This window comes from Rhea pennata, chromosome 11 (genome assembly GCF_028389875.1).
Source record: "Rhea pennata isolate bPtePen1 chromosome 11, bPtePen1.pri, whole genome shotgun sequence".
Lineage (NCBI taxonomy): Eukaryota > Metazoa > Chordata > Aves > Rheiformes > Rheidae > Rhea > Rhea pennata.
In genome coordinates, this window is record NC_084673.1 from 20,246,241 (window position 1) to 20,261,334 (window position 15,094).

Sequence of the window (15,094 nt, forward strand, 5' to 3'; positions counted from 1 at the left end):
ACTGTTCAGAACAGCTGAGCTCTCCTCTGACCGTTTCTTTCAACTGTCCAGTGAGAAAATCAGAGTTTCCTTTGCACCTCTGGGAAGCCCCTGGATAGGGAGAGCAGGAGCAGGACCCTCTGCTTCCATCAGTAGCTAGCACAGTGTGGTCAGAGCAGTACAGCAGAAGAACTGCGCTGAAGACCTGATGGCCATGCTATAGGCTTTCGGGGGGGGGGGGGGTTACTCAAGTCTGGTGTAAGAGCGCTCCTGGAGCGTGTCGTCCGGTTTAGCGTCACCAAAATGCAGTTCAAGTGCTCTGAGTCTGCTCCGTGGTGTGAGCCGAAGCACAGTAAACGGGGAGGACAGGGAGATCCTTCCAAAACCACCTTTCTGGTCCAAACGAAAACACTACTATACTGCATCTTTTGCCTTTTATGGACTGTGGGAGCTAAGTTAATACCCAGGTTTAAACACTGAAGGATTTCAAAGCAAGCTACAGCGTTTATACAGCACCTAGCACGTAACTAGGCAGACAGAGAAGGACAGCGAAGTGAAAGCTGTCCTTCCGGAGCACTGAGATTTGCTAGTCAAAATCCCGAGCTCCACCGCAGGGGAGAACCTGGCTCTGCCTATTGACTGCTTGGGGATGGTTTTCTGTTCCTCTCTCGGTGTCTTCCTCTCCCTCAGTCCTCCCTCTCGCGACGGGTTACCCCACCCGACAAGTCTGCCTTCGCGTTCAGCGCTCTCACCGGTGTCCGCTCTGACTGCGGCGCGCGTGGGAGCTGCCTGCTCCGATAACCCGACAGCACGCCAGGCCCGGCGCGCAAACAGGCTCTCCGGAAAGCAAAGCCGAGCCTAAGCATGAAGCCTTACTTTTACTCATCTCCAGTTAAAAGCTTCTTGGGTCAGAGGCTTGTCTAGCATTGAGGACACTGGCACGTTTTCCTGAAAATAGCTAGTAATACTTCTACCTGCTACAGATTCAACTGCCACGTGTTCAGGCCATCTCCATGCCCTAAACTAGCATCTCATTTGGACCAGTATAAATTGTAAATATGGCTATGTATTTAACGGTTTTTTCAACTTGGGTGACTTTTTGATTCAACTACATATCAAAAAAGAAAGATTTTCTAACTGCCAAAACATGTTCTACTCAACAGAAGACCCATGCAGCTTCACGGAGGACTTCAGACACAGGCAGTACTTACAGAATGGAAGACTGAGCAATTCTTTGAAAAACGCATTTCCTACTTCTAATTCCTTTCTGTGCATGTAGCCCTATGGGGGACGCGCACATGCCACCCCCAAGAATAGGGGTAAAAGGCAGGGCCAATTTTTATCACTCTAAAAAGAGGACTCTGCACTGTATCAATGTAGTGTGAGGCTTGGTGGTCAGAAGGTGCTTTAGCAGGGACTGCGATTTTGTTCAGAAACACAGTCCTGCGGCACTTCTACATGCAGCTCTATAAATAGAGAGATGGAGTCGGTGTTGCTAGACTGCAGATCAGCCATGTTAACATCAAAATGGTCTTGAAATAATACATATTGTGACTTGAACGGCCAGCTGGATCCTGCTCCCTGCCTAAACCCTGTAATCAACATTTTTTTTCATTGACAGAACCCATTAGGCATTTGTTTCCGTATGTGGCATTTTGGAAAAATGTTTCATGCTTATAGAGTTTTAAGTATTAATTTTAGGTGATGCAGTGGGGCTGATTTCAAAACCTGAATATCTTTATCAGACATGCCCTGGGAGACAGCTTGTATCACTGAGAGTGGCAATATCAATATTAACAGAGGTTGATTTTCACTGAAGAGCAATTAATTGAATGAAATTACACTGTTTGGTTAATAAAATATAATGAACAATGCAAACTGATTGGTAACAAAAATGTAATGTTCTGTAATGGCCTTTTTATTGGTTATGCAAAGTCTTTAGCTGCAGCATAAAGCACACTTGGCTATAGACAGAGTTTTGGGCAAGCTCTACTGTTGTTATTGAAGCAATTCTGGTGATTTCACCAATAGAGCTATCCCAGCTGAAGAAAAGGCTCCTTCTGGTCTAAAATCTGCTCAGTGACTTGTATACCCATAAAGCCAAAGCCTCTGCCCCTCAGGCTGACACTGCCAAACTGAGAACTTAAACTGCTACCTTTTCAGCACCCTGTAGCAAGCCAAATGCTGATACTCAGTAACTGGAGAATACATTTTAACACTGAAATATCTATCTTTGAATAAAACATGGCATGATACAGTGCATTATTACTGAAATAATGCAAAAAATAAGATGATTCATGATCCTTACGTAACCACGCTTTTTCTTCTCTCAAGCCAATAAGCAAAAGCAAAACAGGTATTAATCCAGATATATCTGCTCTAGATACTTCTAGTTTTAATTTGGCTGCTTATCCATGTGTTTAAAAATGGAGGCAGGCCCAAGGGATTGGTTACGCAGAGCTTAACTGAAACCTAGTGCATCTGACAGTGGCAGAGGAAATGTATCAGAGCTTGTTGTGCTCAGCCATGTGTTTAGGAAACACAGCACGGCCAGCAAAGATTGTCAAAAGATGTTACCGTTTATGGCTCATGCTACCTAACAGCTTCTCTTTTGTAGGGGATTAAAAAAGAGAAGCCTTTAGAAGGAAAGAATTTTGCAAATGTGAGTTTAAACAGCCTATGGCAACTCCTTGCAGATGGAGCACTCTCTCCCCTAAGCCACCCTCCCTCTCCAAAGCAGGTGGAGGCAGTAAGATGAGGCAGTTCATGACTGCACAAGGCAGTCAGTGTGGAGTTTCTTCTCCAGATCCCAGGAGGATGCTGTCACAGAGTTGGACAGCTTGGGTTTGAGACAGCTTCTGCTTTGCCCTGAAATCCTGTGGCTTGCTGCATCCCAGAAGAAGGACTGAATCCAGTGGGAAGAGAGGTTCTCATCCTCGGTAGAGTCCATGGGAAAGGGGCCCATCCTTGGTTGACACCAGCGGGAAAGGGGCGCCCATCCTTGATAGAGCCCATGGGGAAGGGGCTCTCGCCCGTGGCTGAATCCAGCGGGAAGGGGGCTCCCATCCCACGAGGGTGCTCTGCCTCGTTTAGAGGAGCAAGCCCAGTGCTGTGCCATGAGCAATTCCTCCCTCTCCCGGTTATGACTTCTCACCTGGATCGGGACGGCTGAGAAGCCTACTGCGCCCACAATTTACGTACTGGGTCGTATGATCTCTGTGATACAACCGACTATCAAATGAATCTTGGTTTTACCCCATGTTTACGTAGCCTGGGGCTAGCTGAATAATGACACCTGCCCAACTAAGGCAAATTGCTGCTAGAGCAAAATTGTGGCATAACTGAAACTAGAACCTGGCCTTGGCCACTTGCACAGGTTTCCTAGCTATTTGCCGGATCTAACTGTTTCCTGAGAGCTTCCCACACCAGTTCAGGTGCAAGTCTAGTACTGCTGGCACAAGATTAAATTGAATTCTTTCCTGAAGTCCAGATCAGCAGGCTATTAAACTATAAAACACCGTTTATTCATTTTTCACTTTTCTTCACTACCATTTTAAGAGCTACTCAGTGACAGGAACAGCTATTTTAGGTGTCAATAAAGACTAAACCCTGACAATTTTTAAGTTAGGAAACTGTTTTTTAAGGAGCTTACCTACTCTAGTCCTGTTAATTTCTTGAATACACTAAGGGCTTTGGGAATTCCACTGTACCTTACATGTTTTTTCCTTTTACAGATAAGCTTTCCCCTACCCCAAAAGTGCTGGGATAAAGACAACCCAGGACTGCTTGGAAATCTGCAGCCATTATAAGGCACCGCCTGGAAAGTCATCTTATAATCGCTATCTTTTTTTCAAGCATTTTTCCAGGATTTATTCTGGGAGGGAGGAGTTGCCTGTCCAGCTTTTTAATTACTTCATTTTATTTGAGCTACGTATTTTCTATTCTGACTTAGTGGTTACGAGGACACGACGTGCCAATCTGATCTAATAACCGTACTATCTATAGCCTTTTATGTCATCATCTTTGTACGCAAAATGTCCCTCTTTCCTGTAATTCATTACCGTGCGCGGATGAGAGATGTCTCGTTAAGCTTAGGTGAGGTAGTATGTTGCTAGCCAGGTCTGGGTGACGTTGGGTCGCAGGCTGTGCTTTTGGCATGGTTTTATACTAACCAGCACGACCCTGTGGTGCCTGACCCCGGAGTGGCAGCAAAAACACGGCAACCCGGAGAGGCGACAAGGTCTTAGAAAAGAATACAATCGGGGTGGTCGCGATCTTCCCTTATTACCACGTAGGCAGTGACTTCGGTATTTCCAGTGATAAGGGGTTTGCACACCTAGCTAAGGGCATCCCGCGTGCGCTGCGGGGACTGGGTCTAACTCATCGTCTGCTGCACGAGGAGGGTTTTAAGTGCAGCACGTGAGGCCTCTTCTCACTGCCGTGGACTAAGCAGTACCAGCGCGTGCAACCCCGAGCCCCTCGGAGGCTCGAGCGGGTTTTCCTCCACGGCAGCGCGCAGACCCCGGACGTACGTGGTTCCCCCTCGGAGCAACGTGGGGAAGGGCAGAGGGTGACCGGAGCGCTCCCGCCGCGGCGCGGGGGCAAGGAGCTGCGGGCCTGGCGCTCTGCTTTGCAAAGGCAAGGCCAGCCGTGCTCAGAACGAGCGCGCTCCTGCCGAGCCATCCTGCGGGTACGCGTCCTTCGGGGGGCCCAGAGCCGTGTTTCAGGGCAGCTTCTGATTTGTTGCGTTTGATTTGGTCGGGCGTCCGGCCGCGGGCACGGCCACCCGCGGGCCCTCGCGCCGGTGACGCTCGCTAGCGCGACTAGGTGACCCGCTGCCCGAGCTCCTGCCTTCGCCTCGCATCTCCTTCTCGCAGGCTGAAGATCATTTGGGGAGGAAGGCGGGAGGGAAGAGATTCCCAGTCAGATCTAATCATCAGCTGAAGTGGTCTTTGATTTCTCTGTTGTTTAGTTTAATTAGATGGAATTCATTTCGAAGGCAGCCGCAGTGTCGGAGGCGCATTAACCATAGCTGTGAATTATTACTGCATCAATAAAAATAATGAAGCGCTTGGATGCTGGCAGAGCCATTAGGCTTTGGAGCAGTAACAACTCGTTTTCTGTTTTCAGACACAATCTTCTTTCCTTATTTTGCCTTTCAAATATCTTTGTATCGCGAGCAGTTTTTCTCTGCTGCTTCTATGCTGCAGAACCTGCCCTGGCTCTGAGTGTGCCTGGCCAGGTTCAGTGCTCCCTCTTCACTGTGGATCTCATGTATTAATGTAGAAACAGCCGTTCTGAGTCATAGGAAAGGGCCAGCTAGCTGCACTGTGTCTTCCCGAGGAGCCGGTTACTCTCTCTGTGACGGTGCTCAATAGCAAGGACTGAGGAAGAAGGCAAGAACAGGTCATGCCTATGCATTCCCTTGATAGGGATGCCCAGGTTTCAGCAGCCCAGCGCTTGAATTAGCTGAACTGCTTTTTAAACTCATGGAAGAACACAAATACTGCTCAGATGCAGTGGCTAAGACTGCAGAAGTGCTACGTAGACCCACTTACACTTGGGGCTTGCTCTGATCCCTGTGTCTTCTGCCTTTGCAGTGCTCCACGCTTGTTGACAAAGGTCTCGGCTGCAACGTCCAGGAACGGGCAGAGCCTTTAACCGGACCTCTACTACCACGGGGTAAGCAAGCATCTTGTTTGCCCAGCCTGTACTTGAAGACCCTCCCCACACCCACCCTCAGTTCACGGTGCAGGAGTTGGTGCCACGAGGCTCAGCAGTTCTAGCTGAAGCCTCCCCAAGTCCCTCCTTTGCCTCTGACCTTAAGTATTCTCAGGGAAACACCACACCTTGCGCTGAGCGAGGAGGGATAACATTTCTCACAGCCCCCAAACCAGTAAGCAGACCAGTCCTTTGCTCCCGTCACCGTGCCCCTCTGTGCAGCTTGCCTGCAGGTGACACAGATCCGTAATAAGTGCTTCTGTCAGGGCATCAGGAATATCAACAACTTCTCCAACTCTTCTCTAGTTGTCTGTAGAATTCAATTTTTATGGCATGAGCTACCTGACACTTGAGCTGCTTCCTTTGACTTATAAAGCTCTGTCAATGCCTGCCTGTGTCTGACAATGTTAGCAATGAGCTTGCAGCCCCAGTAAGTATCTGCAAGCTTGCAGAAATCATGGTGTGCTGGAAAAAGAGCCAAACTTTGCACTGGACTCGGCATACAGGACAAAGAAACCCTACGTGACCCTACATAGGAAAATGAAACTAAACACTCTGAATCAAAGAAGTTTTCGGATCTGGGCAAAAATAAAACAGTTTAATGCACCATAGCATTTCTGGTTCACAAAAGATTGTCTCAAGGCCACTGATCTATGACATTTACACAGAGATTAAGGAAGATTTTCACTCATCAGCTCATCTGAAAAAGAATTTTTTGAGGTCAAATGTTAAATTAGCAAATACTATAAAGTTTAGCAACCTTCCTCCAGCAGGTGCCTAAGGATTACCAACTAACTAAGATTCAAAACTTGCCTTTGCTTTCTCTAGGCTCCTCCTCACAACCATATTCCTCAAGGGCTTATTTCTGTAAAGACCCTTCTTTTGGAAGACATATGCATTGGTATCTGTTGATATCTCATTGACTCATAAGGCCTTTGGACAGAGGAAATAAATAATAAATTTAATCACAGTTACAAATACTGAGATTCCTTTTCTTTTTTTCCTCATTATTGAGGAATTGCACTTGTAGTCCCATCTGTGAACCAGATTAATCTGGAGCCATCTGCAATGAGCAAATTGCTAATTTTGGCAGATACCAGAGGGATGCTCGTATCATCCTTATGTAAACATTTGCCATCAACTCTGATTGCGAACAAAACAGCTACCCATAAAGGTGCTTATGGGTAGCCCGTGAACATGTAGTAATTTAGGTAACTGATTAAAGCTTCTTAAAGAATGGGAGTAGGGTTCAGTAGTCAGCGTACACTGTGCATGTTGCTTTGGAAATGCATCCACTGTAACAAGGCAAAAAATGATGCGAGATCTGTGCAAGCTGAGAGCATTGCCCTGGGCACCGTGACGTGTGCTTAGCGCAGAAGCTGGGCGGCTTTGCAGAAACAACCCAAGAGGCAGTCACAGAAGCTCCCCTGAATGTTCACTGACCCTTGCCTGAAGTCAACGGAAAGATCTGTACTGATGTCAGAAGAATCCAACATTTTCAGAAACACAACTGTTACTAATGATGACATAAAATTAAAGATTCAAATAGAGTGGACGATGTGAATTTTCCAGCTTCCTCGCTGTCCCTAAAAGCAAACAATATCTATCAGAGCACCTGATCTGGCTCCTCTTTATTCCCTGGGGGACATAACATTCACTGACCACGAATTTCCACTGGAAAATCAGCACTTGCTGATTTTGAGCTCCGCCGGGAGCTCTCGGGAGATGGGTATGGGGCGACCAGGATGCACAGCTCAGCGGCCGGGTGAGCCACACCGCGTCAGCTTGGGGCTCACCCGGCCGCTGGTCTTTTTATTCCTTGCTCTTCCTTATTTTGTGGGTACCTTTGGTGCTGTAACCCTACGAGAGACAGATACAGTGCCACCTGGGCCGTTGTCACTGTCGCTCAGGGTTGCATTCGAGGATTAGGATGTGCCGATGAGCAAAGACACACGCCGAGGAAGCGGATTGCGCTCAACGATGCCACTCGGCTGCTTTCGAGGACGCGGATGCAAAGGCACCACCAAACACAGCTGAAGGAAACAGCTGCAAAAAGAGCAGCTCTTCGTGCCCGGCAGCCGGAGCAGCGAGACTTCGGCATGGTGGAGACCCGCCCCGAGCGTCGCGGAGAGCCAGGCAGCCCCCGGCGGAACAGCGCTGAGCCCAGGAGCTGCCTCGGCACAGGCTTGTGCGGCGGACTCGAACGCCGCGTACGGTTCCCAAACAGGTTATTCGGCACCTTGTCCATAAATGCTATAACACTAAATTACAAACTTCTCATCCAGGCAGACACTCTTCCATGAGGTGCAAACTTTGGTTCCTACTCAGCCGACAAAGCAGGGGTTTTGTATGCTTTAGGACCTATGAGTAACTCTGATTAGGACAAAGTTGTGCTAATCTGATTTATTAAGTGCTTTCTGTGAAAGCAATTAGGTGTGGGATTCCCAAAAGACTTCCTGAGAAAGGGCCCAGCAAGGAAATTACTGAACGTGCCTGGAGATAGCTCTAGAATTAGCATCAGAGATTTGCGGCCAGAAACCCCTCCTGTATTAACTTTGTGATCTGACAAGCTGAGCTGCGTGTCCCAACTTTGCTTAACTAAGCATTCCTTTTCTTAACGCAATAACGCCGTACATGGAATAAATATTAATTACCATCGCCACAAGGGCAACCAGTGGAACCGCAGAAGCGAGAGTGCCAGCCCACAGCCCTCAGCGGGCAAACCCTTCGGCGCTGTACGGGGGAGCCCGAGCCACTGCCGGGGAGATCAGCAATCCTAGCGTGGATATAGGGTCTTGCACCAAGCCAGCACCGACCTGAAACCTACTGATGAAATCTGGCCCTGTAACAAACCTTGTAAAAAAAGCTGGAGCTGGCACTGCCTCTTTCCCCCCTGCACACATGTTCACGTTATGAACTCTGCAGCAGGCATAAACACAGCGACGGGAAGATAGCTATGCACTGGCATACTGATGAAGAAGAACGAAACAGCCCTCCTATGAAATATAGCACTAAGGTAAAGATGGTGGAGCTCAGCTTCAGCTGCAATAAATCAGCCTTATTTAACGGACTTCTGGCTCTGTCCTGGTAAGCCAGCAAGGCTGTGAATTAGAGCAGACGCAGGGTTTGGAATCCACGAGATTTTAGAGAAATCCGTACTGAAAACCATCATTTGCTTTTCTTGACAATTCAGACAGAGTTTGCCATTAGCCTTCAGCACCTCCTGGCAGTTCCTCATGCTACTTAGGAACACTTTCAGTAAAGTGATCTCCTACCCTTGCTGTCATTCTGGAGTGTAGGATGATTAAACTTTCCAGAAGACCAAGAAAAGAAAAGTTCATTCTCCATGAATGACCTGCACTTTGCTACTTGTCTTTTGCCACACTAAAACTTAGTGCTTACATTTCAGTTTTTAGCTCTGACACTAGAGATTCTGCACATCCCTAGTGAGTAAATTAGGGGCTATAATCGCATTTCTGTGGCACGCACAATACTGCTGTTTCTAAACACAGAGCTGAAAACTCCTGAATGTTGTCAGGGTTGACCTGGAGCGTTTCCTCGCTGTTTGCTTCGACTACAAAACATTGCTACTGAAAAGCTGCATACTAAGGGCCTACCTATTGAAAGAGTTTTCTTCTACGGTTGACTGGCATTACTCCTTTCCTTCTTTCTACACTGAGGAACGTGTCCACATAGACTTCAAAACAGGGCCTTAGCAATAGGGATCATCGAGGTTTTGGATATTGCTTTCTAAGCAGGGAACAGAAAAATTGTCAGTGGTCAGTAATGTGTATAAACCATTCCTGCTACTGGCCACATTGCTTGCAAATAAAAAAAAAGGAAAAAAAAATAGTTAGGGAGCATGTGTTACATGATGCTTGAAAAGACAGGATTCGGACTCTGATTTTGCACAAAAATCCTCACCTACTCCTCCAACCTACTGATGGCCTCGTAGCTAAGGATCCTTCGTGCCCATCGCAGGAGCTGTCCGTGGCTCAGATATACAGCGCTTAGCTCACGCAGTTACATCATGTGCTCCTGCCTCGGCCCCTCTGAGCTGGAGCTCTCCAGAGATGGAGGCCAAGATGATATGTCTGTACTATGGCTACGTACTGGAACTTAGCAGACTGCTTGTTTGCTTACGATTATTTATAAGCTTGTGTGTTTTCAGGATTTACTTCTGAAAAGCAATTCTACCTATTAAAAACAGCATGGCTATAGTTCACATTTATAGAGCGTACCGTAATTCCAGACAGCCCCAAACTCCTTTACAAAGCACGCATCTGTAAATCTATCTATAAATCAGGAAGCCCACAAATACTGTAAGACATGGAAAATGCCCGAAGTATTTAAGTCAGGAGGCACATGTTTGCTCAGACTGGAAAGTTAATGTCCAAACTGGACTGCCCACGCTTACTCCGGGCATTCAGGGCAAGGGACCTGCGTCAAGGACTCTGTTTTACGACCCTTGCACAGCACCTCCTCTGTGCAGTGAGCCATTTCCAGCGCGGGACTTTTCTTAGGATAGTGACTTAAAACTGAACGGGAACATGCGACTAACCTGTTTTTCACCACTTGGCTTCCTGTAATTCAGCAGCAGCTCCACAGCCCCCACCACCTCTTTCCGTATTGCATATAGCAGAGCGTCTCCCACGTACACGCTGTGGTTCAAGAGTAACTCCATGATCTCCAGATTCTCATTCTCTATGGCTATTAAAAGGGCACTGCGACCAAGAGGATCCATACAGTTAATGTTGATGTTGTAGTAGATCTCTGCCTCTTGCAAGGCATGTTTCACGCTGGCATAGTCCCCCTTCTCCACAGCGCTGAGGTAGGCCTTCTCCTCCACCGAGAGCTCTGCCTCCGCTCGCACGATCTGCAGCGGGATCCGATCTCTGTACGGCGAATAATTTACCTTTTTGTAGTATAGCTGGGCCATTGTTCATAGTGACTGGGCAACCTAGCGCGGAAGAGGAAGCACACGTAAGTGACAGAACGGGCAAGCAACCCCGGCCAGCTCCTCGTGGTGAAGAAGCCTCCAGAGGTTCATTGCAGTAAAAGCTTTCGGTTCCTCTTTAAGGGGTTTCATTCTCAACGCGACGACGGCACCGCTCCCCGACCAACCCCACACTGGAAGGCTAGCTGAGAAAGCAGGTGGTTACACTACTGCTCGGGGGAAGCACGCGGGGACACCGGGAATACTTTTAAATCTGACATCAACGTGAGGCTACTGATGTATCTGCCGAGAAGCACAACCTTGTTTCGGGCTAATCTATCCACGTGTGCAAATAGGAGGATTTCTCACCTCTGCTTTTTTTCCCCTGAATGTTTCCTTTTTTTTTTCCCACCCCGTTTCTTTATAACTGTTGAGCCAGATCCTCAGCATCTCTGAACTGTCAGTGATGGCAGCTGTTGAATTACACCCTCCTGCTTACAGTTACAAGGTTTGTTTTCAATATTTTTGCTCCCTTCTTCTTTGCTCCTGTCTCTTAAAATAGGTTTTCATTTTCCTGTAACGTTTATTCTTTGACTAGGCCACAGTTTTATTTTAAAGCTTGCATGTTTTTACGACATTTTCTCACTTTTCTCATCTATAAATAGGACCTGAAGACAAGCTGATGCAGAAGGGCACCACTCTAGCTTTCCAGAGGCTGTGGTATTGCTTACAGTCTAAGGAAGGAGACAGAAATGCTGCCCTGCAACAAGTGTAGCAGCCTGAATGAACTGCTGCTTCCTCCCACGGCCCAAAGAGCCTAGCAGGTGCCTGCAGTCATCGAAAACACGGCCTGGAAAGGTATTTGCACCCAAGGATAAAAGGACCTATGGTTATCCAGCTCTGTTTGGCACCAGGAACCCACCACGTCAGGATACCGGCGGCTCTAGGTAATCGGATCACTTATTCCATCTCTTTGCCCAAAGCTCGATGGTCTCCTGCAGCAAACGAGGGTTGTCCCAGTTTCGTCCTCTATCCAGGGGGAGGAGGCAGTTTTGATAAAGAGCTAATGAGAAGGCAGCTCCGGCGGCTGAGGCGCTGCCCGGGGTGCCGCGGGCTCGCCGGCTCCGTCCCCCGCCCGCCGCGAGGCCGCCGTGCGCGGCGCGACCCGCTTGCGTTTTGCCTGCAGCTCCAGTGTATCGGGCCCCGTGCGCCGGCCGGGGGAGGATCTGAGTCCCAGCCCAGCTGACACCGCAAAATTAGTGGGTGGTTGTAGGATACAGCAAAGTTACAGCTGCAAATTTCCTGGGAAGCCAGAGATCTGTAACAACGAATTTGGCATATCGAAAAATGTGCTCTTTTAGCATCCTGGTTTGCCAGAAGTACAAGGAAAGTTCGGTTTGTTACACTTTAGAAATTACAGCACATATGTTTTGGTCTAAAGACATACAAAGGCGTTAGAGGCAAAATGACCTCTGATCTGCATACGCAACATCATAAATATAGCGGCTTATTTTCTTGACTTTTAAACTGGCAGCTTATGGGGGGTTTTGTTGAATCTATCGGCTGTGGGATCTGTGCGCTGAAGGAATGTGATTTAATCAGGCAAATCAATGTGCTAGGATGACTGCTAGCACATAAAGCAGCTAAGTCATCTCCCAGTTTGGTCCCTTAATGCCCTTCCTAAAGAAATGTTATGCCAGCAAAGCTTTTAAAAATGAAGAACAATCTTGGGTGACTTCGGAGCTTGAAGTCCCTTAACAAATGATATATACAACTGACTGCTCTGACTTTCCAAATGACTAAGGATCACAACTCATCCTTGAGATTTCATTTTTGACAAGGCTGTCCCTGCAGGGTCTGGGCAATTCCCACCGAAACACCAACAAGGCACAGAGGGAGCAGAACAACAGGGACCAGAACGATCTCTGGGGACGTGAGGATAAGCCCAAAGGACACGGGAAACTTCGTTTTCCTGTGACACTCAGGCTCCCAGAAGCAGGGAACACCGACGGGCAGGTCGAGGGGCAGAGGAAAAGCAGCCACGGTGTGGAGGTCCCCAGGGACCTTGCTGTCGGCTCTGGAAAAACCTGCAGGACTCTGGTGACAAATGCAGCTACTGAAGTGGAGCTGGGTATTTTTCGCCTCTCTTCAGTTTAATTGAATGTTTTGTAGGTGGTGAGTAATGTTTGCAATGAGTTATAACAAATGTCACCTTATGAAACATCATGCCAGAATTGGATCCTTTTCCTTTCCAACAGTTTTGTAGAAAGAAAAGAAAGCTACAGATATCTTAACTCCTCAGTGAGATCCCATCTCTCAGTACAACTCCAGTACAAAAGCCAATTTCCTTAATACTTCAAGTATATATGAAGCTTCAATAAAACCCAACAGGAAAGACTCATCAAATGAATGATTTGCCCTGAATTCTTCACTATCATGTGCATAGCCTAAGACAAAGTGTCAACAGGGTTTGGAAATTATAGCGTGCATGTCAAAGCTAATATATTTCTGCCTGGGTTACATGGAAGATTTCAGCAAAACATTAGCTGCTGAGCAGCCGCGTGGCCTGAGATCCAGCATGATTACAGACGGGCCTTCCAAATCTGATGTCTTTCTCTTCCAAAGCCTGAGAGCAGAGCATCAGCCGAACACGTGCATTTGCTCAGAAATGGAACAAGTGATTCCAAATATCCCTGCTCCCTAGCAGTCACTTCCCAAACCACCAGTCGTCTAGAAGCAGCATCTCCTGCTAAAAAAAACAGTCCATGCGAGTAGGTCTCGGGCCTCTTGTTATTTCAGCACGATACTGTTCCCCTCTTAATACTTAATAAATGAAAACAGTATTGATGAAGTCTAGATAAGAAAAGGGGCAAGCACCTTCTGGGGGCCTAAAGAGAACCAACGATGAAGTACCATGTAAAGGTAGCAAAAATAAATAATCAGGTAGCCCTGAAGGGTGAGACGCCGTCAAAGCTTTGATAGGTGAGTTTGCTGGGCCTGCACGTTGCCTGCTTTTGCACGGGACTCTTGGGATGGACCTGTTACATCAGCAGGGGAGCTGGTATTGCTCGGGCAGAGGGCTGAAAAAAATGGCTTTGCCTGAAAACTAAGAAGTTACTTCACACATGTTACTGTCTGCTGAAACAGGCTTTGCAGATCCCGCGCTCTCCTCAACATCCCGGCAAGCCCCCCGCCCCGAGTCACTGCTCCATACCAAACGCTATCGACATTCATCACACCGATATGCCCCAGGTGAACCAGAGATCGCTTTTTCGCCACCATACGAAACGGGATGGGGCGATGGAAACGGTGGGAGCCAGCACCACGTCCTCAGAGTCACAGGGTCCTTTATAAAATAAGCTCGTCCCGCTTTTATTTGCTTTTATTGCCATGTGACATTTCTTGAAGCTGATTAAGGGGTAGAAAAGCACCGCCGCTCCTGACCGGTGAGCCCCCCACGTCAGAGGAGCAGCAGAGACCTGTAGGAACACTGGATTTAGATACAGGAGCCCATCGCTCCCAGCTGATGTGAGCATCCGACCATCTGCTGAACACAAGCTCGAACCCCAGATCTTGACTACCGGATCAACGCACGAGAGCCACCTTGCCCACCTGACGGGCCTCAGCGTGAGCAGCCAGCTCGCACCACACGTTAGAGCAGTTAACAAAACAGCCCATCTGCCGAGCTGCAAACAGAGCGGATGGTTGTTCCCTCCTACTGGAGACTCGCTCTGACACATGTTGGCAAAACTGTGTGTGTGGCTTTAAATGTCACCTCATCTTCTCTCTCAGATCTGCAGAAGGATTTTTCTGCTGGAAAGCCTGCTTGTGTTTTCTAGCTACAGCAGCTAGTCCAATAGAAGAGAAGATCTTTTGCAATGTATCTTACTTCACTGCTTCTCTCCATCCTTCCAAGGCTATTCCTTCTTTCTAGTGTTTCAGGGAGAGTATATTCCTCATTTTGCGCTTTTAACCTGGCCCCTCAGAGCTCCTGAAACCATGGACCATAACCGCTAAGATGATCTGACTCTTTCGTCATGCTCAGCGGCTGTGCACTCAGTAATACTGATCTTTTTAAAAAGGTTATAAACCTGAGTTATGAAATAGTCCAGAAGGGCCACTTAGGTAAATAACATTACATTTAGTTAATGGACCAACTGAATCTGTGATTGGATCCCTCCCTTAAGTGCTCTAGATCTTATTTACTAACAAAGCCCAACTGAGCTTATATCTCCTATAGTTTGAGGAAATAAAACTTATTTTATAACATTCTGCAATTCCTTTTCTTCTGCAAAGACACTTTCTTCTTCCGGAAATTTGATTTTCCATAGAGTTCAGAGGGAACTGGATTGCAACCTTAGGTCTCACTGCTTCTCATGAAGTCTCTGTATCACCCTCACCACCTTTCTGGTCAGAAGCAGAAATTTTTCCTGACACTGTTAGAAACAAAAAGAGCCA

The 15,094-nt window shown here is 47.5% G+C and overlaps 1 protein-coding gene across 1 annotated transcript in view; it reads right to left on the minus strand.

Annotated features, from left to right (window-relative positions):
* The window catches only part of TRPC5 (transient receptor potential cation channel subfamily C member 5), a 53,724-nt gene extending 43,085 nt beyond the window's left edge, over nucleotides 1-10,639 (minus strand). The window contains exon 1 of the mRNA XM_062584512.1: nucleotides 10,262-10,639. Within this exon, the coding sequence (XP_062440496.1) occupies nucleotides 10,262-10,639 (378 nt within the window). The remainder of the gene's footprint in view (nucleotides 1-10,261) is intronic.
* Between the last annotated feature and the right edge of the window lie 4,455 nt (nucleotides 10,640-15,094).